This window comes from Copadichromis virginalis, linkage group LG23, assembly GCF_057382275.1.
Source record: "Copadichromis virginalis isolate Kocher_CV1m ecotype Utaka linkage group LG23, C_Virginalis_male_GT1.1, whole genome shotgun sequence".
Lineage (NCBI taxonomy): Eukaryota > Metazoa > Chordata > Actinopteri > Cichliformes > Cichlidae > Copadichromis > Copadichromis virginalis.
In genome coordinates, this window is record NC_140639.1 from 31,867,859 (window position 1) to 31,892,867 (window position 25,009).

General features: G+C 41.6%; 1 protein-coding gene across 3 annotated transcripts in view; it reads right to left on the bottom strand.

Annotated features, from left to right (window-relative positions):
• The window catches only part of atp2b3b (ATPase plasma membrane Ca2+ transporting 3b), a 106,008-nt gene that overhangs the window by 63,568 nt on the left and 17,431 nt on the right, over window positions 1-25,009 (bottom strand). For all 3 annotated transcript variants that reach the window (XM_085448364.1, XM_085448362.1, XM_085448363.1), the window contains exons 3-13: window positions 13,766-13,963; window positions 11,700-11,957; window positions 9,677-9,802; window positions 8,340-8,465; window positions 4,925-4,966; window positions 4,646-4,810; window positions 4,190-4,261; window positions 3,904-4,046; window positions 1,915-2,047; window positions 650-759; window positions 303-437 (exon numbers count right to left, since the gene is read on the bottom strand). In XM_085448364.1, the coding sequence (XP_085304490.1) occupies window positions 303-437; window positions 650-759; window positions 1,915-2,047; window positions 3,904-4,046; window positions 4,190-4,261; window positions 4,646-4,810; window positions 4,925-4,966; window positions 8,340-8,465; window positions 9,677-9,802; window positions 11,700-11,957; window positions 13,766-13,963 (1,508 nt within the window). The remainder of the gene's footprint in view (window positions 1-302; window positions 438-649; window positions 760-1,914; window positions 2,048-3,903; window positions 4,047-4,189; window positions 4,262-4,645; window positions 4,811-4,924; window positions 4,967-8,339; window positions 8,466-9,676; window positions 9,803-11,699; window positions 11,958-13,765; window positions 13,964-25,009) is intronic.

Below are 25,009 nucleotides of genomic sequence, written 5' to 3' on the forward strand. Positions count from 1 at the left end.
TTTCAGTTATTCAGCAACAAATCACAATTAAGTATAATCCTTGCGACCTGCTTACATCATCAAAAGTGCAACAGAATGCAGTTCTTGCTTTGTTTTGAGGACACTGAGTGTGATTAGCTCCCACTTGATTTTGTTTATTAAAGCATATTGTGAAAATGTATAATTTAATTCTCAGACTGTTGATTCTTTCAGTTAGATGAGTTCAAATACATAGTGACCTAACCTTCTGGCAAACTTTTACTAAAATGTTCTAAAAATAAAAATTTACTGGTAAAAGTGAAATGTGCTGCATGAGTTCCTACCTTGTACAGTCGCTCCTCAGGGATCTGCTCTCTGATGGGGGCATAGTCCTGTTGTAGGTCTAATACAAATCCCAGCAGGCCACACTCTGTCTTGTTGCCCACCTGCTTTGCCAAACCCCCTTCCACATCAGGTGGCTGATGGAAAGTTAGTTGAGGTGTTTGATTGGAGAGCGAGAAATGATGGAGGGTAGAGAAAGTACAAAAATAAAAATGATATTAAAGAAAAGGAACAGGAAAAAGAAAACCCACAAGTCCAATTAATTAGTGACAACCAAGGACCGGTAAAGCATTATTAAACCAGAGAGCAACCTGCAACATAATGGCACCTCTGTCAATACATGACTCACTAAGATCTTGGAGGTGTAGGCGCTGTTGATTGCGATAGCATTGACTAACAGATTCAGTGTCCGGGGGTTGATTTGTCCAGGTTCTGGGATCACACGGTGGTGCACATCACCTGAAAACAAGAATATCACTTTAATCCCCATTGGTAATAGATTTTTTCTGTGCTGCTATTGTGCCATCAAGCTGTTAATGAGTCACCCATGACAGAAAGTTGTTTTGTCAAGACAGAACACTGCTATGCTGCTAAAGCTTTTTTCACCATTGTTTCCACTGGTGAGTTTTTGTATGTAGTACAGTTATGTGCCAATACATTACTGACGGCATTTCACAGAGGCACTGTTTTCATCATGCAGAGTGCTGCTGAGCCTGTCAGAACAGTTGTATAACGTATTCTGTGGCTCTGCAGGCGCTTTGTCAAGCCCTAGAAAATAACCCTGCCGATGTCATCACGTGACTACAAATTTATGACAGAAAGTAATTGTTACAAACTAGGACATTGTGTTTGAATGACATCGCTAGAAACTACTGAGTAAAAAGGATTCAGTATGTTTTGGAGCTTGACTCATAGCAAGAATTAAAAGTCAAAAGTTCATCTTAGCCTCTGCCAGTCACTGTTAACCAATCTTTTTGAAACACGTTTCTTAACTTTGTAAAAGTGAGAAGTCTGATTTTGAAAAAGGAACATGAAATATAAACAGCAACAAAAAGGAAGAGGTGGCTGTAACCAATTCATTGTGGATGTAGAAAGACAGTCAACAACTAGCATGTAAAGTATTAACTAACAACGACAACTATTATTGTTGTAAAAGAGTTATATAAAGCTGCGCATCATCTGCAAAACAGTCAAAAGATCTAATATTTCTGGACACACTGAGCAGGCGCATGCATAAACAACAGTTCCATCTCCTTTATACCTTGAGGCAATGTTAAAAGGGATGTCATATATTTATTGTTTCAAATCATAGGTCAACGTTTCAATTAATGAGGTCAGTTTATAGAATCTTTCAATTTATTTATTTAACTAGAACTAGACTGTCACTAATTGCAATACTGAACTACACTACAGAATATTAGAATGGATGAAAGTTTGATTCATTCTAATATGAACTAAGGGAGAGGCCAGCCACCCTTCGGAGGAAGTTCATTTTCTGCCGATTGTATCTCGTGTATATCTCCTTCTTTCAGTCACTACCCACAACTCTTCAGCATTCACAAATTTGTTCACCAATCTTCAGCATGGCATTTATGAATTATCACTTGTACTCACCGATGTAAGCCTGCACTACAGTCATGCGGTTCGTGGTGAGGGTGCCTGTCTTGTCAGAGCAGATGGCCGTAGCATTACCCATGGTCTCACATGCATCAAGGTGCCGTACAAGGTTGTTGTCTTTCATCATTTTCTATAAATGACATAGCAGTGTGTGAGGGGAGGGGAGGAGGGAGGGTGGGATGGTGTGAATGAGGATAGATAGATAGATAGATAGATAGATAGATAGATAGATAGATAGATAGATAGATAGATAGATAGATAGATAGATAGATAGATAGATAGATAGGATAAGGGAGGATATGGAGAAAATGTTAAATGTAAAATTAATGTATTAATAGTATACACTACGACACCAAACCCTTTTTCTGAAACTAGATGGACACTTTCTTAAGGTTCTCAATTATATTCTTTTAGAAAACTGATTTAGACACACCTCCTCCCCATCTTACCTGCCACCAGTGTCTAGACTCCGGAGGGTCCTGTTCTAATTCCTAACACCACTGGGATTCTGTTCTGCTATCATGGGTCATCTGAGTCTAATTGCCAAATATGTTAATAGAATTCTGTATTTCAATAAATCACTTCACTTCTTACAAATGAGCTCTCTTCATTGAACTGGCACAGTGGGATTCTCATGGTCATTTCAGAGCTCTTAATCATTTATTTATTTTCTTCATAAGGATTTCTGCTCTTTCCCTGGCCCTTCCTCTGCCTGACCCTCCAGTGATAAGAGTGGGCAGGTTCAGCCTGTCATTCTCTATCCTCTTCGCTCTCCAGATAACCTCCAACATCTCCATCTATATTCAACCTTGAGGAAAAGGGGCTTGGGGCAGCGAAGAAAGGCTGGTTACAAGACTGAGTATGGTGGCCTCACACCAAAGAAGTCTCTCTTTCAATTTCTGAGGATTCAAGACTCTGCGCTAGCCTGCTCTCCTGCCTCAGGATGGCCGTTCAGCGTACCAGAGCTCCCGCTGCCTGGCCCGTCAGCCTTGTCGTTTACATGGGAACATACAGCACGGGACTGTTTGCCAGCCTGTGTCAGCCAAGCTGGGTTTTCCAAGACCATGCCTGTCATGAGTAAGACTGACGTGTGCCTTTTCTGAGTTGGCCAATCTAAAATTTGTGTTTCCTCTTCATCAGTCGGTCGATATGTCTGGGACCATGAAGTTTGTTTCTTTAATGAACATTAAGAACGTTGAGTCTTGTCTTCCTGAGCCAGCTAATAAACAAAGTGTGTTTTGTATTTCAGAAACGGTTAATAAGAAGAACATGTTTGGTGCTTCTGTACTGGCCAAATTTAAAACAGTGTTTCCTTTTGCTAAGCTAGTAGACAAGATAAGTCCATATGGTCTTACAGAGTTGATCTTTTCAGAAAGTGCTATTGTGTTTTGTCCAGCCTTTTTAAAGCCTGTTTCTGTGACTGAGCCACTCTCCCCAGAGACTGTTAAGGTTTCACAGCATGTCTCCCCAAGAACTGATTCACAGCACGACTCCCTGGAGACCATTAGTGGTTTGGCTGAGCTGGCCTCCCCAGAAACTGTTGCCCTGCTGGGGGTTTCCTCAAAGACTGCTAAGAGCGCAACTATGCTAAGCAGCCTAAAAGACTGTTCCGCTTCCTAGCTTGGTTTGTAGAGACTGCTGCTCCACCCAGGGCCACTCCAGAACCTAACCCTTCACCTTTCCCATCCCCCAGAGTGAGCGTAGCCAGGATCCCCCCTGTCCCTGCATCCGTACCCACTCCCAGGGTGAGGACAGCTGTGGTTCCTTCTACTGGTCCCTCCTTCCCAGGGAAGCTAGTGCCCAGACAGGGCTCAGCATGTCCCTACTCCTGTTCCAGTCCCCAGGATGAAGGTGGCTAAGTCTCTTTTAGCTGACTTTTTTTCCCATGACAGTCTCAGCGTGAAGCCAACGTGACCAGCTAAAGAAGTAGCAGTTCCTACATGTCCATGTGGTTAATCATTCATTAAAGCTGACAGGCGAATGTACCTTGACAGAGTAAGCCAGAGAGATTGTGACAGCGAGAGGTAAGCCTTCTGGGACAGCAACAACCAACACAGTGACTCCAATAATGAAGAACTTGACAAAGTACTGGATGTAGACTGGAGTGCACTCTGGCAACCATGAGTGACCTGCAACACACAGCAAACTGCATATTAAACCTACACAACCTCTGTTGAAAGCCTAAGAAATGTTCGACATGACAAGAAAACACTGTTGTGTTTAAAACAGTAATGAGCAATTGTGTATGTTGGGAAGCTGCATAAACACAAACCTTCAACGACAAATGTGTTGATGACAAAGAACAGCACCAAAATGATGACAGTGATGGCTGACATCACCAAACCTGTAGGGAGATTAAGGAAGAGACAGCTCATCAGAGTTGCTCAGTCAAGACTGCATTGCATTTTATGTTGGGCCTGTAGTGACACATGCCAAGAATAAAAACATGTCGTTCACATTCTTGTAGCAGTCAAGAACATCATCTTGCACACATGCCTGTCTCTAAACAGTAATACAGCATCTTTCTACCCAAGTCTTCACACTTTCACACTCAGACCTTCACACTATTCCCACAATTTGTTTTTCATACTGAGAAACCCATACATTGTTGCAACAAAAGCTCAGTAGGACATACAGCTGCAGATTCCACTTTGTGTGCTGATATTTTAGAGGACACTGAAACTATAAGGGCGTGAAATTCTGCCCGGTATAGGGATGAGTTGTGTACCTGCTTTGCCAATCTGAACAGCCAGTTTTGTGAGCTTTCCCTGCAACACACTCTTCTCTTTCTTTGGAACATTGGTCTTCTTCTTCTCTCTGTCCTCTACCTCTCCTCCTTCTGCACTCTTCAGAGGTTGCATCTCCATGGCAACTCCCCCATCCTGTTTTTTGGCTGAAAAACACACACAGCAAAAAGATTTGAAAACTGTAAATGTCTTCAGCACCTGACAATAAAACAAACTCACTCGACATGCAAACCAAATTCCAACCAAACACAAGCCTCTACCTTTGTTCTGATTGTTCTCCACTGCACCATCAGGTTGCTTTCCTGAGACAAAAGGAGGCCAAGTTAGACAGGGCCATAAAGGTCAAAGAACAAGAACACAAAAAATAATAAAACAAATAGTGCATTTTTATTGTGACAACTTGCAGAAACAGAAAACACACAGAACAATACTAAAGGGAACAGTTCATACTTCATACACTGGGTTATACAAGAGAGTGAGAGGCATTTTCAAAGGTATTATCCAAAGGTAATCCACATAATCTGATATCACCACAATGGTGTTCCTACAACATGATGACCAATGTTGCTCTGGTAGTCACCTCACTCAAATGGTTTTGGCTTCATGACATTGTTCCAATCAGTGTTTTCTCCATTACAAAAAACACAAAATAGCACTAGAAACAGAGATCATGCTTCCCTTATATAGGCTTCTCTTGACAAGCTTCCAGTAAAATATAAAATTGAATTGATTTTAAAATCATTTTCTTCACATACAAAGTCTTCAATAATAAGGTGCAGCCATATCTTAAAGACCTCATAGTACCACATTATACTAATAGAGCACTTTGCTTTCAGACTGCAGGTCTAATTACTGAAGGCACTCTTCTGTGGAACCAGCTCTTGGTTTGAAATTGGGAAACAAACAGTTGATGATTAGATTTAAAACATTCCTTTTTGATAAATCTTATAGTTACGACCGCATCAGGCAACCTTGTAGCATTCCTTAGTTACACTGTCAAAGGCTGCTGGGAGATTTCTTGTGATACACTGAGCATTTCTTCTCCACTAACTTCTTTTCAAGCCCAGATGTTAATGTCCCTACTGCTGCATATCATTATTTTTTGTCTTCTCTCTTTCCAATAGATTGTATTTTGTCCTTGTTTCTCCATGCTCTCATTTTTCTTCCCCAACCACTCATGGCTGCATCTCCATGGTTCTGCTGAAAGGGAGTATTTTCTCCCTATCATCATCTAGCCCTTACTCATAGGGGATCTTCTGATTGTTAGTGTTTCCGCTGTAATATTGTGGAGTCATCACAATATAAAGTTTTTCTGTAGTGATTTTAGGATAAAAAAGCTGTGTGTGTGTGTGTGTGGGGGGGGGGGGTGGGGGGGGGGGTTGGAGGGTGACAGCTGCTCTCAAACCAGTGTGGGATAAAACCAAAAAACTTAAAATTGGTTAAAAATTCTACAGCACTTGCCATAATCTTTGACTTGTTGTCTTGTTGTTGTCTCTTGAATGTTTACTATGTACTGATGAAAAAAATAAAAGTCCACTAAGTCTTAATATTTCGTTTCCCCACTCCTGCACACCCACCACAACAACATGAGTTGCAATAACAGTTCCAGAGTAACATCATTATGATACTGCAGGATGAACATCAACACGGTGATATCAGATACAAAGTGGCATCATACGGCACTGTCACTTTCACTGTGTACACTATGAGTTCAATTCATTGGTTGAGGAAAGGAGTGGGGCGGATAACTTTATGCTCACATACCATTGGTGACTGTGCTGTAACTGGCATCTGTAGTGATGAGCAACTCAGTACTCTCCTCTGTTAAATGTGTGACAAAGGAAGGTTTTTGTGGGAAGGGGCACATGAAGGATTTGGCAAAAAGGGAAAAACAAAAAACAGCAAATCTGTATAAAAAAAACTCAAGAAGTGAATGTGGTTGTATGCACAGCTCTGCGTGCGTAATATGTATTGCATAGAATGAAACCTCAATATAGGAGACAGATTAAAGAAGAAACGTAAACAGCCCCACAGCAAAATCCCACTGCATGAGGAAAAACTAACAAGTTCTGGCATTTGTAGAAGTCTTCTGAATAATGTATTAGTTCCAGTAAACGAGTGTCTGAATGATCCAGCCCACACAGGCAGCTGCACTGAGCTGCAACACATCCCAGGATGCAACGAACACTTTGGGAACAGAACGAAAACAACAAGCTGTAAGAGTATTCTTTAATAAAATAAGTGTCATCAGACCCTTTGTTGCTGTTGCTTCAAGACGTCAACAGTAGCAGACACATTTCAATGCAGAAGTGAGAACTGCAGCAGTACTGTAGAGGCACAGAAGAGTGCACTAATAATGATATTAACCTTAAGTGCTTCTGAAAATATTTGTAGCTTCTGCTGTCTGCAGCTCTGCTCTGACTGCATGGCTCCTATGGAACAAATATGAGCACAGACTAATGCTTTGTGCACTGACCAATCAACACTCTTCCCTGAAACTCTCCAGCTGCCTCACTCTCCCCTGCTCTTTCAATAATTGATTCAATCTGCAGCCTCAACCTCTCTCTCTCAGATTAAGGGTGGGGAGGAGAGACAGTGGAGGGCAACGCCAGAGAGAGGAAAGTGAAAGAGGGCACAGGAGCGGGGTAAACAAGAGAAACAGTGAAAGAATCGGAGAATGACGGACAGGCTGATAGAAGAAAGGGAAAATGAGAAAACAAGTGGGGAAAGAGAAAGGGAAACAGGTAGTGGAGAGAGAGATGACGAGGATGTGGGCTAAATTATCTATGAGGTTAAACTGGTGTGTTTCCTGTTGAAGCTCTTATCTGAAATCATTCAGGCATTCAGCTAACCCCTTACACACACATCCCAGCACACACATGTCACAATGTGTGAGCATGGATGGATTATGAAACAATAGCCCCCTGGGCACAGACATGTAACAGCCTCCCCCCCCCCCCCAATAAGAGCAAGACCTCCCTATTGAAGCAGACACAAAAGAAGATGGCTGTGTTATTTGTAGTTTCTGGTCTTTTCTTTACCATATTGTGTCTTATTTTTATGCTGGGTTTTACGTCTTTTGTGTTTGTTTTGTATGTTTGATTGTTTTGTTTCTGTTGGTGTGTGTCTCTTTGTAGTCATCTTGGCTATTCAAAATGTATAATATACATTTTGAATGTCCAAGATGGGGTGTATGTATAATATACATTTTGAATGTCCTTATAGATTTTTCACATCAGCACAGTCTCATTTAGTTACAATTTCAATGTAATTTCATTTATATAGCATCAAATCACAACAACAGTTGCCTCGAGGCTCTTTGTATTAGTGAGTTTTTTAAGCTTACCACACTGTGAATTTTCATTTTTTGTTTTGTTTTGTTTTCTTTTTCTTTTTTTAAAATTTCAGTTAAATAATGTTGTAATATGTGTGTCAGATGCTAACCAAAAGATAGTAAAGAAAGGGCGACTAAACCAAAGGTCACAGAGGTGATAAAAGAGAGAGCTTTATCTGCTTCATCTTTTTACATCCTCTACTGGTTTGAATATATCAACAACAATACTGCACGTATTAATAATAAAGATGAAAATATTTAAACCTATCATAAAAGTGAAACGCATCTTCAACAAAATTATCTTAATTATTCTCATTTATTGTCTCCACTGGGTCACTTACCTTTCTTCTCTTTCCCATCTTCCTCCACATCTCCAGCTCCCAGGAGAGTGAAGATGATGCCTGTCTGTGAGTTGACACCAACAGCTGTCACCAGCATCCTCCCCGAGCCCTCCATCACATGGGTACCTTTAATAGTTTAGATGAGTGCTACATGTAAAGTGTTGGTCTCAATAGTTACAGTAAAAAAAGACAACCTGGAGGAAAAAAAAATTAGTTAAGGCTAAACCCTAACCCTCAGGAGCAGGGTCACAAAAATACTGACTTGTCTTTCATTGACTTGAATTGATGGCAAAAAGCTTACAAGACTTGACTTGGTGACCCATAGTATTTATAAATTGAATATGTTTGTATAGTTTTACAATCTGTTACTTTACCAGACAGTTATGAATAATAAATAACATCACGAGGATGTGCTTTATCTTCATAGGTGCATGCACACTTGTAGTTGCAACTGCTGGCGCAAGAGCAACATGAAAAAAACTCAGACTGCACAAGCCAACTAAAAATTAGCCACTGGATGTTTCATTCTGTTTAAAAGCTACAGCTTGTTTCCGCCTGATGTTTGGCGTCAGGCCGACAGGTACTTTACCAGAGCTTTTTCATTGGTTGCTGGAAAAAAAGTAGTGACACAGACAAACAACAAGAGCAGTCAGAGAACGCAACTCCCCCCAAAGGGCAAGTGCTATACTAAAACTTTGATGATGTTTTTATTACAACATGTTGATGAGGGCCTGCTTTTATAACATGCTGATGTCTGACCTTTGACCTATGAACTTGAAGCATTACATACTATAATTGTGTATTGTATTACCTTTACCCATATGGTTGGAGCAGAAGTGGCTGAAATCTTTGGCTTCTATAAGCTGTAAAACTTAAGATTTAAGATATATTCATGCAGTGTGTAATTTTCCAAAAGTTTATGGTGTCATTGTGATGTCACAGGGTGTTGTACTGAAGAAAGAAAAAGTGTGTTGCATTGTTCTCTCCATAATATACTGGTTTTGACATTTGGTGTTGGTGTTGACTTGACCCAATTTTCACCAAAATTAAATCAGCTCGAGCTGATATTGGTATCTACCGACACACAAACTGTTAATTAGAATGTTGATATCTTAATAACTGTGGACTCTAGACTGCTAACAAACAGACAGACAGACAGACAGACAAAAAAACGAACAGAATGATCTCTCTGATCTCTCTTTTTGGTGGGAGAATTAAATATAATAAACAGTGAGTTAAGGGGCATTAAATCCCCAGTACATTTAAGTACGTTATGTACTTAAAAATACCTGGGGGGAAAAAACACTTGCCACTTTTTGAGCAAAAAAACAACAAACCTGAGAGCAGCATGGGGTCCTTATCCACAGATTTGCGTACATGGTCAGACTCTCCGGTAAGAGAGCTCTCATCTATCTTCAGATCATTTCCTTGGACCAAGATACCATCAGCTGGCAGTAGGTCACCTGAACATAGACATACACATATCAGTGTTTTACTCAGCTTGCTTGCATTATATATCCTCACTATTACTGCACAGCACCAATTAAATTCACTTGACTTTAACTGCTTTTTATGCCATTTCCCTCTCTCGCTGTCTCTTTTTTTCTCACTGCAGATAGTATCCCCATCAATGCATGCATGCAAATGGCGTGACATAAATTCTACAACAAACACATGAAGGAACAATAAATGTATGGAATGGATGGTGTTCTTGATTATTTTTGTGTGTCTGCTCGTTTCAGTGGTCACTGTGGCTGGTAGCTTGACTAATGAAAAATGCCTTACCTAAAAGAAAAAAGCTTTTAAACTCTTTACTCTGTGGCAAGAAGTATAATCATTTAAAAAATAATTACTTTCTATCAATGAGAAGAGTGTCCAAAATTTGAGTGTACACGTGTGCATTCACTGTTAAGGTATTGATTGCCATCTCCCCCTGGTTCTTTACCTGACATGCAAACCCATATTATAAATGAGTGGGGAAATGTCAGTGATATTTTTATGTTTTAGCATGACATAAATGATTAGCATCATCTAAAGGACATTTGTGATTCATAACTGAAATCAGTGTTATTCAATCATCCACAATCCAGGGTTGATTCTCTTTCCTTCTATGACCTTCACATTTTCTTTTAGACACTGCTGATTTGGAAAAAAACAACATCCCTCTTAGTTCCCACTCATTTTACAGGCTGTCATTCTGGATGCTTGAAGCTTTGCCTTGATTCCTCACTTCCAGTACCAGCATCAACAGAGAGTATCAATAGCTAATGGTATCTTTGGTCCCAGTCATAGAGACTTAGAGACTTAGAGACTTGTTTGGTGATTACCTGGCAAACAATGATCATTAGGGTAAAGTATTCCCCGCAAGTGGTTTCTGAAGGTTCCTTGCTGTCTCTATGATTTTAGCTGAACCACAGTCATGCAGGCCTACAGAATGATCAGTGGCTCCAAGCCATGAAAAGTGTGTTTCTGGGTGGTTGGTGGTTGTTTGCTGACACTAGGTAAATTGGTCACAAAAGGGTATATGGTGATTCACCATGGTCTCCTGGTGACCAAATTACATGGAGGTTAATGGTGTAGAAGCTTCTTTGTGACCAATTTGACCTAGCAATACAAGCAACTTCCAGCAACCAGCTGGTCGGAAAGGCACATTTTTCCCTAGTGATCAGAATTTGCCAGGACTGTCTCTAGGCATGTGTGACTGAGGCCTTACCTAAAAAAACCCTAAACATATCTAAGTGCAAATGCTGGTTAGCTAACCTGTTGAATTATTGTTATTATTGAACAAGCTAGCACAAGCATATGTATGACGTCAAATAGTATTGATTTTAGCCATAAGGAAATCATATAATGACCTAAAGTGAAAATGTTGCCTAGCATTGGTTAATATTAAGTTAACACCATCTTATACAATATCTATCATATCTTAGTTGTTGTACAAGATACATAACACACAGTACATAAAACAGAGCCTCGTGCATGTCTCATCACTGTTTTGGATGACAGTAGCAGACACATGAATTCAACACAGGCAATAGTGTTGATGTGGTTCATTTATTGCTATGGGTGTCAATAATTGCAATGGTTTTCTGAGGTTACACAGAGCTCCCCTAACAGCATACATTACATCTGTGTTTTACTAAACTGAGGTAGGTTTTGTGAAATTTGTACATCAGCTTTCATTCTTTATCAGATATGTTTGTGATTGACTCTTATGATTAAGTTTTATTTGATCTGCAGTGTCCTTAGATCTTCTAAATTAATCAAAATACTTACAAAAATGAAACTGAACAAATCATTTAATTTGTTGGTATGTTGTTGGGTTTTTTGTATGGGAAGATCTTATAATGGATTCCTTACCATATTTGACCTGAGCCATGTCCCCCACCACCATGTCAGCCACAGGGATCTGGATGACGTTTCCTTTTCGCACAACAGTGAACTTCTGCTCTTGCTCAATTCGACTCTGTAGACCCCGGAACTGCTTCTCTTTGGACCAGTCGTTAAACGCTGTCACCAAGACAACACACACAACAGAAAGCAGGATGGCAGCGCCCTCAATCCAGCCAGCATCTGCCTCGCCTTCATCCTCTGCACCCGCCGACACATTCCCGCATGCTGAAGATGGAGCAATTGTTTAGAGTCAGATATTTTTTGAACATGCCTCAGAAAATCAATAGCTGTTTTCCCAAAAAATATCTAATTTCAAACGGGGAGGAAAATAACAGGGAAAAATATAATAAAATGGTCCACAAGAAAAACTCATATTAGGTAAATATCAAAACCTCATCATTGTTTCTGGTGAGTCACAGAGAGCAAAACAATATGGCTTAAGCTTAGAAGTGCAGAGGCTACTTTTGACTGTTATTTTCAGCATCATCTAATGACTACACATGGTCATTGCTCTTTTTAATTTGCATGTGTGTCTGGTTTAACACAGCGCCACAGTGTCCCATATCTGCATCCTCTGATGAGACCACTTCCTCTCTATCATGACTCTTCATTGTCACTGAATGGCTCACCAATCAAACAGACCCAATTTGGTGAGCCATTTCACTTTCTGTCTCTTCAGCTTTTGTCTATTGTGTGCTTGTATTTTTCTTCCTTATATAAAAAGATTCTTATTTTTTTCACTCCTCTCTGATTTCACCAAACAACAGGAAAATCAACAGCAACAAAGTATAATATTTTGCTAAACAGAACATCTAGAGGCAACATTTGAGAATGTTTTGCTGGAAGTACTTGTACATCTAAATGAGATAATAAAACAGCATGCGAATTTGTCACAAGAATAACTTAAATCATCCTGGTCTGATCCTGAGTAAAATGGGTCTACTGGAATGGGTCTCTGTATACATAGACAATTTGATGTTTAAAAGTCTCAATGCTGATGCCATTTTGGGCGTCAGCATCTTGGTCTTAGTTGGCATTAGTTGGCTAAAAAAGTAAATATGATAATAAATGAGCAGTTACCTTTGGGTAAAAAGAAAATCAGGACTAAAAAAAAATGTACTCGCTCTTGCACCAGGCTCTAAATTATGTTTATTTCTTCTCTAAAGTCTGGTATTATAGGTAGCATAGGACTCTATAGGGACTGACTCACTATTAGATCCACCATTCAAAGAATTTCTCTAGCTTATACAGCAATTTTCAATAAGCTGTAGCTGACATCACTGAACAGCTGGCTGACTTTAGTGCTTTTATAAACACTTAATCTAATGCTTTCTTACTTATGTGAGGCCAAAAAATAAATTAGTTAGTGGTGATTGTTACTGTATTTAGCATTTTGCTTTTTTGTAATTTTTGAAAGTCTAGATTAAGTTTAACAGAAATAAAACACGTTCAAGTTACTGCTGCATTATAATATTTGCTAACGCTAATAAAATTTGAAAACAGATAAAACTAAAAATAAATAACTTTGCATTTGTCTCAGTCCTAGCAGTCCTAGTCCTAGCAATTCTTCTTAGCTTTGCTTTAATATACTTTATATATTGGTTTCATAATTTGATTTGACCAAGTCTTCTCAACTCAAGTTCCACTTCCTTTTTTCCAACAGCATTTAGTTTTTCACTAGCAGATTGGATTTGGATGAATTTAGCTCTTCTTTATTAACTTTTGACTTCTCTTTTTCAATTGCCATCAACATGTAAATGCAAGCTGGACCACAGTGCTGAGCAAAATGGCTTGCTACAACCCTCCCCCTTTGTATTCTTTTCCAGTGTTTGTGTGTTTTCTTCATATAACCTTAACTTCTCCTCCGTCTTGTTCCTCCTCTCTTATCCTACTGTATGTATACTGACAATGTCTTACTTTTACTTCTCTCTATCTCGTTTTCATTTTTCACGTCCACCTTTTTCACTCTTGCTGACAGACCTTTTGTCACACCCTCCCAAACCAGCAACCACACCCTTTGTCCACATCCTCACATTCAGTTTCTTTTCCAGGAGGCTGGTAGAAGGAGAGGCCAAGGGAGATGATGGCAGCGGCCTCCAAAATGATAAGTGTGACATCCTGTAAGGCCTCCCACACAAGTTCCAGGAACGTCTTGGCCTTTTTGGGGGGAATGAAGTTTTGGCCGAAGGTTTGGCACCGACGTTCCAGGTCTGCCGGCTCCCCACTGAGACCTGATAAAGGAGGATGAGGCACGATAGGCAAGACTGAGACAGAAAATACAATTTCGTAACATAAATGCTTTAAGATTTACATAGCCAAGTGAAAAAACAAAACACATTTGCATGCACAGATGTGCAAGTTTCATTCCTAAGTGAAGATATATGTGGAGATAAACCAACAGTGTACATAGGGACAGTAAGACACTTGGAATGCGACATACATGCACAAAGCATCACCCACACTAAATTTAACAAAAGCCCTTTGCCCAGTAAAATAATCTCAAAGTCTTTAAAAAATGTAGCTAAACATGGCTCTATATTTCGTTTAAGGATTTTGTGGACAAGAGACTAGGCGTTGAGTCTTGTTGTACTCTCTCTGGGAATTTTAATGGGTGATAGGGGTTGTCACCTGAGTCCACCTGAAATGAGGAGGACTGTTGTTGTCAAAAGTCTATCTACACTCATCATGTGCATGGATATCATGGTTAATTTGGGTGTTTAATGACTTCTTTGAACTGTTCCTTTTCCAGGGTGGAATGATTGTACACCACTTGTCATTATGACTTTAAATAAGTTTGAATTTATTTGGGATTTTCTCCAATATAGACAGAGTCAAAAGCACACATACAGACTTAAATATATGCATACACTTAAATCTTTTAAGACGTGCTGCTCAGTGTTCTACAATTTCTTTTAACTAGACAAGGCAATGACCTATTAACATGATCATGTTTAACTGTAACTGTAACTATCATCCAGCACAAAAAGGATATGTTTGAAATAACTAATCAATATTCAGGGAGAAGGGAGAAGTCAGTGAACTCAGTAAAGATTTACACAGATTAGGAAGGTCTTTGACAACGTCTGAAAGAAGAAACAGATGAGATCTGGCACTATATTAATTGACTTAAATTGAATTGAACAGAACTGAATTGAGATACATTTACTTACAATGTAAAGAACCCAAGAACCATCAAGGCTCAAGCTTGCTATGAACTAGTAAACTAGTAACTACTGAAACATCTCTGACTGTCAGCAGTAAAGTGAATTTTGCACCGCTATGGACTGAGAGGGTTCCAACCAAGAAAAACCGGCACCTTCAAGCTCAACTGAAATTTGCAGTTGCCTTCTGGAGAAAAACAATTGAGCTACTTGGCCACAAGGATGAAATGCATGTTTAGAGGAGTAAAGGTGAGGCTTTCAGACCTAAGCACAATACACGGTAGTGGTAGCCTCATGTTCTGAGGTTGTTAATAAATTAGATGGAATAATGGAGAACTACCTTCAAATTTTTCAACATTGCTTCAGATTAACAGTTAAATGGTTGAAATATGGACACAATCGGGTGGACCGACACAACAATGATCACAAACACATTGGTTTTTGAATGGATAACATTAAGCTAAGAATAATTAAGAACAATAAGCTAAGAATTGGCCTTCCTGAAACTACAACCTCAAACCTATAGAACGTTTGTGGATTATGCTGAAAAGCCAGATTCAGGAAATACAGCAAATTTAAATAAACCTGAAGAGATTGATCAACTATCCAAGAATTGTCTGTGAAGGTTCTCAGTCATCCAGGTCATCGTAGTCAAAGGAGCTTGCAAAGAAAAGCGTCTGGACTTCTTTAAGTTGCTTGAAGACGTTTCACCTCTCATCCGAGAAGCTTCTTCAGTTCTAAGGTCAAATGGTGGAGAGTCCCAGATATAAACCTAGTGGGAGTGAGGGCAGCACGGTGGCACGGTGGTTAGCACTGTTGCCTCACAGCAAGAAGGTCCTGAGTTCAATTCCACCATCAGGCCGGGGTCTTTCTGTGTGGAGTTTGCATGTTCTCCCCGTGTTTGCGTGGGTTCTCTCCGGGTACTCCGGCTTCCTCCCACGTCCAAAGACATGCAGCTTGTGGGGATAGGTTAATTGGATAATACAAATTGCCACTAGGTGTGAATGTGCGAGTGAATGTGAGTGTGAATGGTTGTCTGTCTTTGTGTGTTGGCCCTGCGACAGACTGGCGACCTGTCCAGGGTGTACCCTGCCTCTCGCCCTATGACAGCTGGGATAGGCTCCTGCGACCCTGAAAAGGATAAGCGGAAGCGAATGGATGGATGGGAGTAACCCCCCACAGAGGGACAAAAGGACCCCCTGATGATCCTCTAATCGCCTGAGCCAAGGTGTGAAACTGGGCGTGGGTCCCAATCAGCCAGAGTTTCGGGTGTGTTCATTGTGAAACCTGGCCCCACCTTATCATGCGAATTCCTGAGGTCAGATGGCCCAGGATGTGAGTGGGCGTTAAGGCGTCTGGGAAGGGATCTCAAAACTGGATTATAGATGGCAGAGAGTTGGTGTCGTAAACCCCCGCCTCTGTTCAAAGATGGTCGCTCACAGTGGACATAGATGGCTTCTTTCACTCCTCTTTCAAACCATCTGTCCTCTCTGTCCAAAATGTGAACATTGGCATCCTCGAAAGAGTGTCCTTTATCCTTAAGATGCAGATGGACTGCTGAGTCTTGTCCTGTGGAGGTGGCTCTTCTGTGTTGTGCCATGCACTTGTGAAGTGGCTGTTTGGTCTCTCCAATGTAGAGGTCTGAGCATTCCTCGCTGCACTGTACAGCATACACCACATTGTTAAGTTTGTGTTTTGGCGTTTTGTCTTTCGGGTGAACCAGCAGACAAAGCAGAGTTGTTCCTAAGAGCCTGCGCCTTGGATCCACTGTCAGGGGATACAGAGCAGACTTGATTCTACAGAGAGCACAAAATCACCTTTTAAGTGAAAGGATAAGACAGGTCCATTTCACCATAGATGCCCTCCAGATCAAGATCAGCCAGACCCTGCAGGAACTGGAAATCCTTCTACCCTCTCCAATCTTAGAAGAGGTTTACAAGTTTGTGGACAAGGCTCAGCGGGCCCAACACTCTAAAGGAAAAGAAAGACAACGCAGGAAATTTCACACCTTGCTTTCAAAAACATTCACTCCTCATCCTGAACCTACACAACCCAGAGAAGAAAACACACCTGATGCCAGTCAGGAGAAATGGGTTAAGAACTTTTCAGACAGGATTCTCACTGAACCTGAAAAGAGAGTATTAGCCAGAGGACTCAATTTTGCCATTTCTCCACAACAGTTGCCCATAGTGGACCTCATCACAGCCACAGAATCTGCCATACGGATTAATAAATTATCACAGACAGAAGCAGAGCAAATCAGGATGAAAGTCTCAGCCACGCTCTCCAGTGCCAAAGTCCCTCCATCCAACCTCACAATACAGGAAAAGAAGGCCGTCGCTTCCCTGAGCAAAGACCACAACATCACTGTTTTACCAGCTGATAAGGGAAGATGCACCGTGGTCCTAAACACTACAGATTACCATACAAAGATCACTACTCTCCTCAGTGACAACAATACCTACGAAGCCCTAAAGCGAGACCCCACAAGCAGCTACAAAAAGAAAGTTATAGCTTGCCTTCAAGACTTTGAAAAGGACAAAATTATTGACCGCTTTACATATCACCGCCTTTACCCAGGGGATGCCATACCCTGCATCTATGGACTTCCCAAGACCCACAAGGAAGCTGTCCCACTCAGACCCATAGTCAGTAGCATAAACTCAGCCACTTACAACATTGCTAAACACCTTGCTACCATCCTTGCGCCTCTCGTGGGGAACACCCCACACCACATCAAGAACTCCACCGACTTCACCGACAAGGTCCAGAAACTTACCCTGGATCCAGATGAAACCATGGTGTCCTTTGATGTAGTCTCTCTTTTCACTTGCATACCCACCACGGAGGCCGTGGAGACTGTCAGAAAACGACTACAAGAAGACAGCTTCTTGGAGGACAGGACCAACTTCACACCCGATCAGATCTGCACACTGTTAGACCTCTGCCTCACCACTACATATTTCAAGTACAACGAAGGCTTTTACAGACAAAAACATGGCTGTGCCATGGGCTCCCCCGTGTCACCTATTGTAGCCAACCTTTACATGGAGGAAGTGGAAAGGAAGGCTCTTGACTCTTTCAAAGGAAGAGTACCCAGCCACTGGTACAGATATGTGGACGACACCTGGGTCAAAATCAAGACACAAGAAGTGGAATCCTTCACTGCGCACATTAACGCTGTGGATAAAAACATCAGGTTCACCAGGGAAGACACAACGGACAACTGTTTGCCTTTCCTGGACTGCGCCGTGCACATTGAAGAGAACGGCAAACTCAACATCGAAGTTTACCGGAAGCCCACACACACGGACCAGTACCTCCTCTTTGACTCCCATCACCCTTTGGAACACAAACTTGGAGTAATTAGGACCCTACACCACCGGGCAGAACGTGTTCCCTCTAAGCCTGAAGGTAAAAAGAAGGAACACACACATGTAAAGGAAGCATTCAAAACGTGCGGCTATCCTAAATGGGCGTTCTTAAAGTCAGCAAAGAGGCACAGAAAAGAAGACCAGACACCAGCGAGGGAGGATAAGAAGAACAGACGCAACAACATTGTCATCCCCTATGTAGCCGGTGTATCAGAGAAACTCAGGAGAGTTTTCTCCAAGCATGACATCCCAGTGTATTTCAGACCCAGCAACACGCTCAGACAGAAACTGGTTCACCCGAAAGACAAAACGCCAAAACACAAACTTAACAATGTGGTGTATGCTGTACAGTGCAGCGAGGAATGCTCAGACCTCTACATTGGAGAGACCAAACAGCCACTTCACAAGCGCATGGCACAACACAGAAGAGCCACCTCCACAGGACAAGACTCAGCAGTCCATCTGCATCTTAAGGATAAAGGACACTCTTTCGAGGATGCCAATGTTCACATTTTGGACAGAGAGGACAGATGGTTTGAAAGAGGAGTGAAAGAAGCCATCTATGTCCACTGTGAGCGACCATCTTTGAACAGAGGCGGGGGTTTACGACACCAACTCTCTGCCATCTATAATCCAGTTTTGAGATCCCTTCCCAGACGCCTTAACGCCCACTCACATCCTGGGCCATCTGACCTCAGGAATTCGCATGATAAGGTGGGGCCAGGTTTCACAATGAACACACCCGAAACTCTGGCTGATTGGGACCCACGCCCAGTTTCACACCTTGGCTCAGGCGATTAGAGGATCATCAGGGGGTCCTTTTGTCCCTCTGTGGGGGGTTACTCCCACTAGGTTTATATCTGGGACTCTCCACCATTTGACCTTAGAACTGAAGAAGCTTCTCGGATGAGAGGTGAAACGTCTTCAAGCAACTTAAAGAAGTCCAGACGCTTTTCTTTGCAAGCTCCTTTGACTATCCAAGAATTGTGCCAGCAGCTTGTTGATGGCTACCAAAAGTGTTAAGGTTCAACTTGCTTAGAGATATTTAAACAAATATTAATGGGAGCTCTATGTATTTTTGATCCTGTGTGAATTAGAGAAAATCCTAATTAAATTTACATTTAAAATTGTGCAGCCAGTTCTTTAAAAAGTAATTAAAGCTGTATGCTGTACAGCCATTCCACCCTGTAATCAAAGGCTCAAATTTACCATGACATTTATGCCCATGATGAGTGTACGCAAACTACTGACTACAACCATCCATCTATGAAGGTAATACATCTCCATACTCACCCTCCTCTCCCCTCCCTAAATGATTCCGTTTCCATAGTGACTAGGACATCAGGACCAGGGCTTCCTGTCTCTAAGAGGTTTCTGCCCAGCAACAGGTGATGTCATTTCTCCTGCATGGTAGGTTTGAAACAGAATCATTTTTTTCTTTTGTGATTGGCCGCGGGGGATAGGAAATGGCAATTTGTATGCTACTGTGGTTGGCTGAGCTCAATGACTTGTGTGCGTGCATGCATGTGTGTGTTTTTAGACATCCTGCTCCAGCGTGCTTGCAGGAGAGAGAGAGAGAGAGAGAGAGAGAGACAGAAAACAGGTGACCTTATGCTGAGTAATTGTATCCTCCTTTTATTAGTCCCACCTCTTCATTCTATTCCATAGACTCTCTACTCCTCCTCCTCTCTCTTTCTCCCTCACTCAATCTCCCCTTGATGTGTCCTTGACAATGCGGCAAGCTGTTCTAGCTTTTCCTCCTCAACCACATCACACACACACACACACACACACACACACACACACACACACACACAGTTTATCTTATGCCCTCTTTCTCATCATTTCTTCTCCCATTCCATGTCTTCAGTCTTGGTATAATGGTCACACACTGCAGTGTTCTAGTATCCATACACTGTGCGTAAGTGAGAGAGAGAGAGAGTGCTTCCATGCTGATCGGTGGATCATGTTACAGATGATGTTCAGCATTAACTGCATCATAATGTATACTTGTGTGGTGTGTTTTCCCTGGTGTGTCTGTTCAACACTGTATATACCCATAGTCTCCAATCTGATCTGTCAATACACATTCCAGCTCTATGTTCGCCGTGATTGTAATCATAGAGAGCATAAGAAGCAGCTTTTGTTGGTGTGTCAGATCTGGAGCAGAAAATATTTCATGGAAATTATCAGCCACAAGTTTTTAAGCAGATCATTACAAGGTGGGGATAGGAGCATCTTTCTTCATGTGTGTTTGCACTCTGGCTACTTTGAGATGACACCATATGTGATTTGTGAAAGCGAGCACAGTGCAAGAGAAGATGGTCAAAGTGTGTGGAGATCACCATTTGTGTGTGTGTGTTTGTGTGTTGTTTGCCAACTGTGCTTTGTAGGGACATCTGCAGATACATGACACCGTGTCAGAGAGGGAGAGAGTGACCGTGTGTGTATTTATGTGTGTGTTTTTGCATTAGGTTTGTTGGGACTTGCTGCACTGACTCCTGCCCAGCTCACAGTATCAAATTAGCAACACTCAACACAGACTTACTGTAGCTCAACACCCACCACCCCTCTCGTGTTTTTTCAATCTCTCTTCTCTGTCTCTCATTCTTACACACACATCTCACAGATTTTACTTACACTTGAGTACACACACACACTCTCTCTAACTTCTTGCTCTATTCACCTCTCTCTGTTCATCACCATCTCACTCTTCTTTCACTCTCTCTTGCTGACTTCCCAAGCCAACTTCTCTCTGCCGTTGTGTTGCTAGGTTACAAACTAGTTGAAGGAGTGGGCGTAGTGTGGTACCACACCCCTGGTAGAATACACAAGTGTGCGCATCTACACATTCAAAAATATTAAAGACACAAATATCCAAAATCTAGTTTGGCAAATTCATTATAACTTGATCTTTGGGAATCATGTGTGTCAGAAAAAGAGACTGCATGAAATTTAAGCACTGCAGAAGAAATTACCGTATTTCCCGGACTACAAAGCGCACCTGAATATTAGCCACACAAGCTAAAATCAGGGGAAAATCCTGTTTTGTACATACATTAGCCGCACCTGACTAAAAGCCGCAGGTGTTTCAATGTTGACTTATCATATGTAAGAGAATATGCACAAAGGGAATTGTCAGGAAAGAGATGGCTGTTTGGAGACACACGCCTTTTATTAATATTTTGAAAAACAAGTTATGGGTACATATTTGCATAACTTTTTAGGTATATGTACAAGTAGCGGTAATTACAAGTACAAAACATGTACTGTGCTTCATAAATGAGTAACAAATGTAGTACATAACAATAACCTACAGCACACCAGAAAAATAGATTCAGACCAAGGCTGGACTGGGACAAAAAATCGGCCCGGGCATTTTGACTAGAGACCGGCCCACCAGGATAAAGATTGAAAATGTGACATCATTCAGGGGTAAAAACCGCAAAGGATTCTGGGAACTTGTGGCAAGAGGTACTAGCGCACGCAGGCTTTCAATTGAACTCAGTTACACAGGGATAAAAAGAAACACAAAAAATGGCAAGAAGCTGTTGTATTATTAACTGCAACAGCCGGTCGCATGACAGCCACGGGAAGCCGATCGTTTTTTTTTAAATCGGATTACGTCCTTGAAGAGAAATGTTTTAAGCCATGTTTCCGAAGTAAGAGCCGACGGATGGTCTGGATATACCAAATATAACGTCCCAGAACACTCCAGCTCACATGTTAGTCTGCTCCAACCATTCCCACAAAGGTCAGAGTTTTTTAGTCGTTAATACGTCATTTTTCTTAACATAATTGGTGATATAGGTTACAAGCAAGTCCGGCGCTGAACAGAAATTGTCGCGCTATGCTCCTTTGTTTATTGTGCATAAATAGTAAATTGTCCTGACACAATATTGCGTTTCACTTCTGTTATTACCATGGTACATTGACAAAAACATATACTTTTATTCACAGGATAAAACAGTTGTTTTGTATCACTAATTGTCCAGTGCGATTACAGCATACAATATTATTGTCACTGCTACATTTCTGTAATGAACCAGAAATTATTTCCACTACTAATTAATTACCGTTGAGCTCAAAGGTTATATTAATAAACGGTTAACAAATGTGTATTTATGACGACGATTTGTGAGACTGGTAAACTTACCTTTGTTCGTACGATGGTCTTTCGTTCTACACCGTGCGTTTCAAGGTCCTGTACCCATCTGTCGGTAAACTGTACCTGGGCTTGTTGCAGTGACCTGAAGTTACTAAACTTCATGAGTGTATGCACTCACTCCAAGAACCGTGTAATTATAAATATGAGCGTGGTGAAAGTTGGGCAGCACGCTAACGTCTTTTGTCCCTCTGTGTGCTTGTAAGGGTCTAACCCTTTCACACCTTTGATTTTTTCCTCGTATCCTTTCTTTGTCTTTTCGTCGAGTCTGTCTTTGTACGGACCGGCATTGTTCTCCTTTTGTTTTGTACATTCCTTTTTTGTGCGGCAAAGAAAAAACAAGAAGGTATTGGAACCGGAGAATGAACGTTTTGCGGTGCTGCAAATGCTTGCATTTGATGCGGTACTTGGATTGTTTTGCCACGAGTTCCCGGCATGCAATGCGCGAAAATCACGTGATTGCTAAACAAGGGGGCGGGTGCATTCGGCCTCCCCGGCTGTAATTGGTCCAGCCCAGAGTCGATCATGACCAATTGGCCAATCCAACACCTTTCATTATATATACCCTTCCTAAAAAAAAAAAAAAAAAAATCCATCGGCCCATAAAAACAAAAAATCGCCAGCGGCCCACCGGGCAAATGCCCGGTATGCCCGATGGCTAGTCCAGCTATGATTCAGACTAACTTTTAGGCTCAGGTGCAGTGACACGGCTTTAACAAGAAGAAAAGTCAGTCATTCACCACCATCTTTCTCTTCTTCCTGCGCACTAAAACCACCAAAGTCCTCTCCTCCAGTGTTGGAAACGAACAGGCTCAGGATGGCTTCGTCATCCACTCCATCCACTCTCAGCTTCTTTCCTTCGTTGTCACTTTCAAAACCAAACAAATCCTCGTTGTCAGTGTCAGAGTCGAACACCCTCAGAAGGGCCGTGGCGGTGTCCTCCATCATGCAGCAGTCCAGCCCTTCGAAATCCGTTGGTGATCATGGATGTTTTCACACTTTTCCACGCTGTTAGAATCCAATGGTGGAGTTGGGCATAACTTGCTTTTTGCAAGTTTATCGCCGCACATCATCCAGGCCTCCAGCTGAACGCGTAGCGCTACTTTGAAGTTTGTTTTTCGCGCTACTTCGTACGGCACTACGTTGCCTGGCAGATGGACATGTGACCAACATACCACTCTTGAACCCCGATCCTTCCGCCAGGCAACGTAGTGCCGTACAACAGTAGAACAAACAAAACAAATCCGCTCATGGACAATCCATAGAAAAGCCGCACCTGACTAAAAGCCGCAGGGTTCAAAGCTTGTGCAAAAAGTAGCGGCTTATAGCCCGACAATTACGGTAGTTGCTTAATCAGTTAGTTGTATGAAAAGATCAGCTGACTTGTTTAGTGTTTCTCACACACACACTTTGCATGTTCTTTTTTTATCCGAGACAAGATATAATCAACATAGTTTGGAATAATACACAAACTTTTATTTTGAATAAACTGGTTACCAGCTAACATAAGGTCTGTGTTGTAGCCAATTTGAACGTCCACCATTTGAAATGCAGCTGGCGATGGCAATTGTTCTGCTATATTGGATTTGGATTTCTGCTGCAAGTTGGAAGGTCAGTCTAACCAGAACCTGAACCAGCTGGAGAGCCAGCGGTGCTGTGTTGTAGCTCACTGAGTCTGCAGAACGAAAAGAGGAATACTATTGCCAGTGGCAGTGCAAGACTATAAAGATGAAATGGGAAGAACTCATAAGACAAACACCTGATTATTGTTATAATATTATTGTTATTATTATTATTGCTTTTATCGTGCGATCGTGGCTCAATAGTTGGGAGTTCGCCTTGTAATCGGAAGGTTGCCGGTTCGAACCCCGGCTTGGACAGTCTCGGCCGTTGTGTCCTTGGGCAAGACACTTCCCCCGTTGCCTACTGGTAGTGGTCAGAGGGCCCGGTGGTGCCAGTGTCCGGCAGCCCTGCCTCTGTCAGTGCGCCCCAGGGTGGCTGTGGCTACAACTTGCCATCACCAGTGGGTGGATGACTGGATGTGTAAAGCACTTTTGGGTCCTTAGGGACTAGTAAAGCGCTATACAAATAAAGGCCATTTACCATTATTATCATGTTACAATATATTGGTAGCATTATGAATTCATTTAAGAAAGTGTGTGTGCGCCTTTCTCTCATGCACAGGAACACACATGCAAATGCAATACAATCTAATTCTGGGGGAAACACTTATTTATTAAGTTAAAGTTTGTCTCCTGGCATTGTCGATCTCCTTTTGTCTGCTAGAGTCTTTCTGAATAAGCAGCTGAATCAGTTTAAACACCTGAGAGGGGCAGGGAGGGCTAGCTGGTTAGCAGAACTATCAATATAACTGTGACAAAATTAATTCCTAGTTAATGTTTTTTCCTAAGTTAATCACAGATCAGCTGTTCACTATAGTGTATAAAAAGATAAAAGCTCAAAATACACTTCAGCCAGACATCATTCTACCTGGGCAACCCTACCAAAGTGTGATAAGCGCTGACATTACATATTTAAAGGTTTCATACTCTGCCATGAATTATACATGTGTAAAAG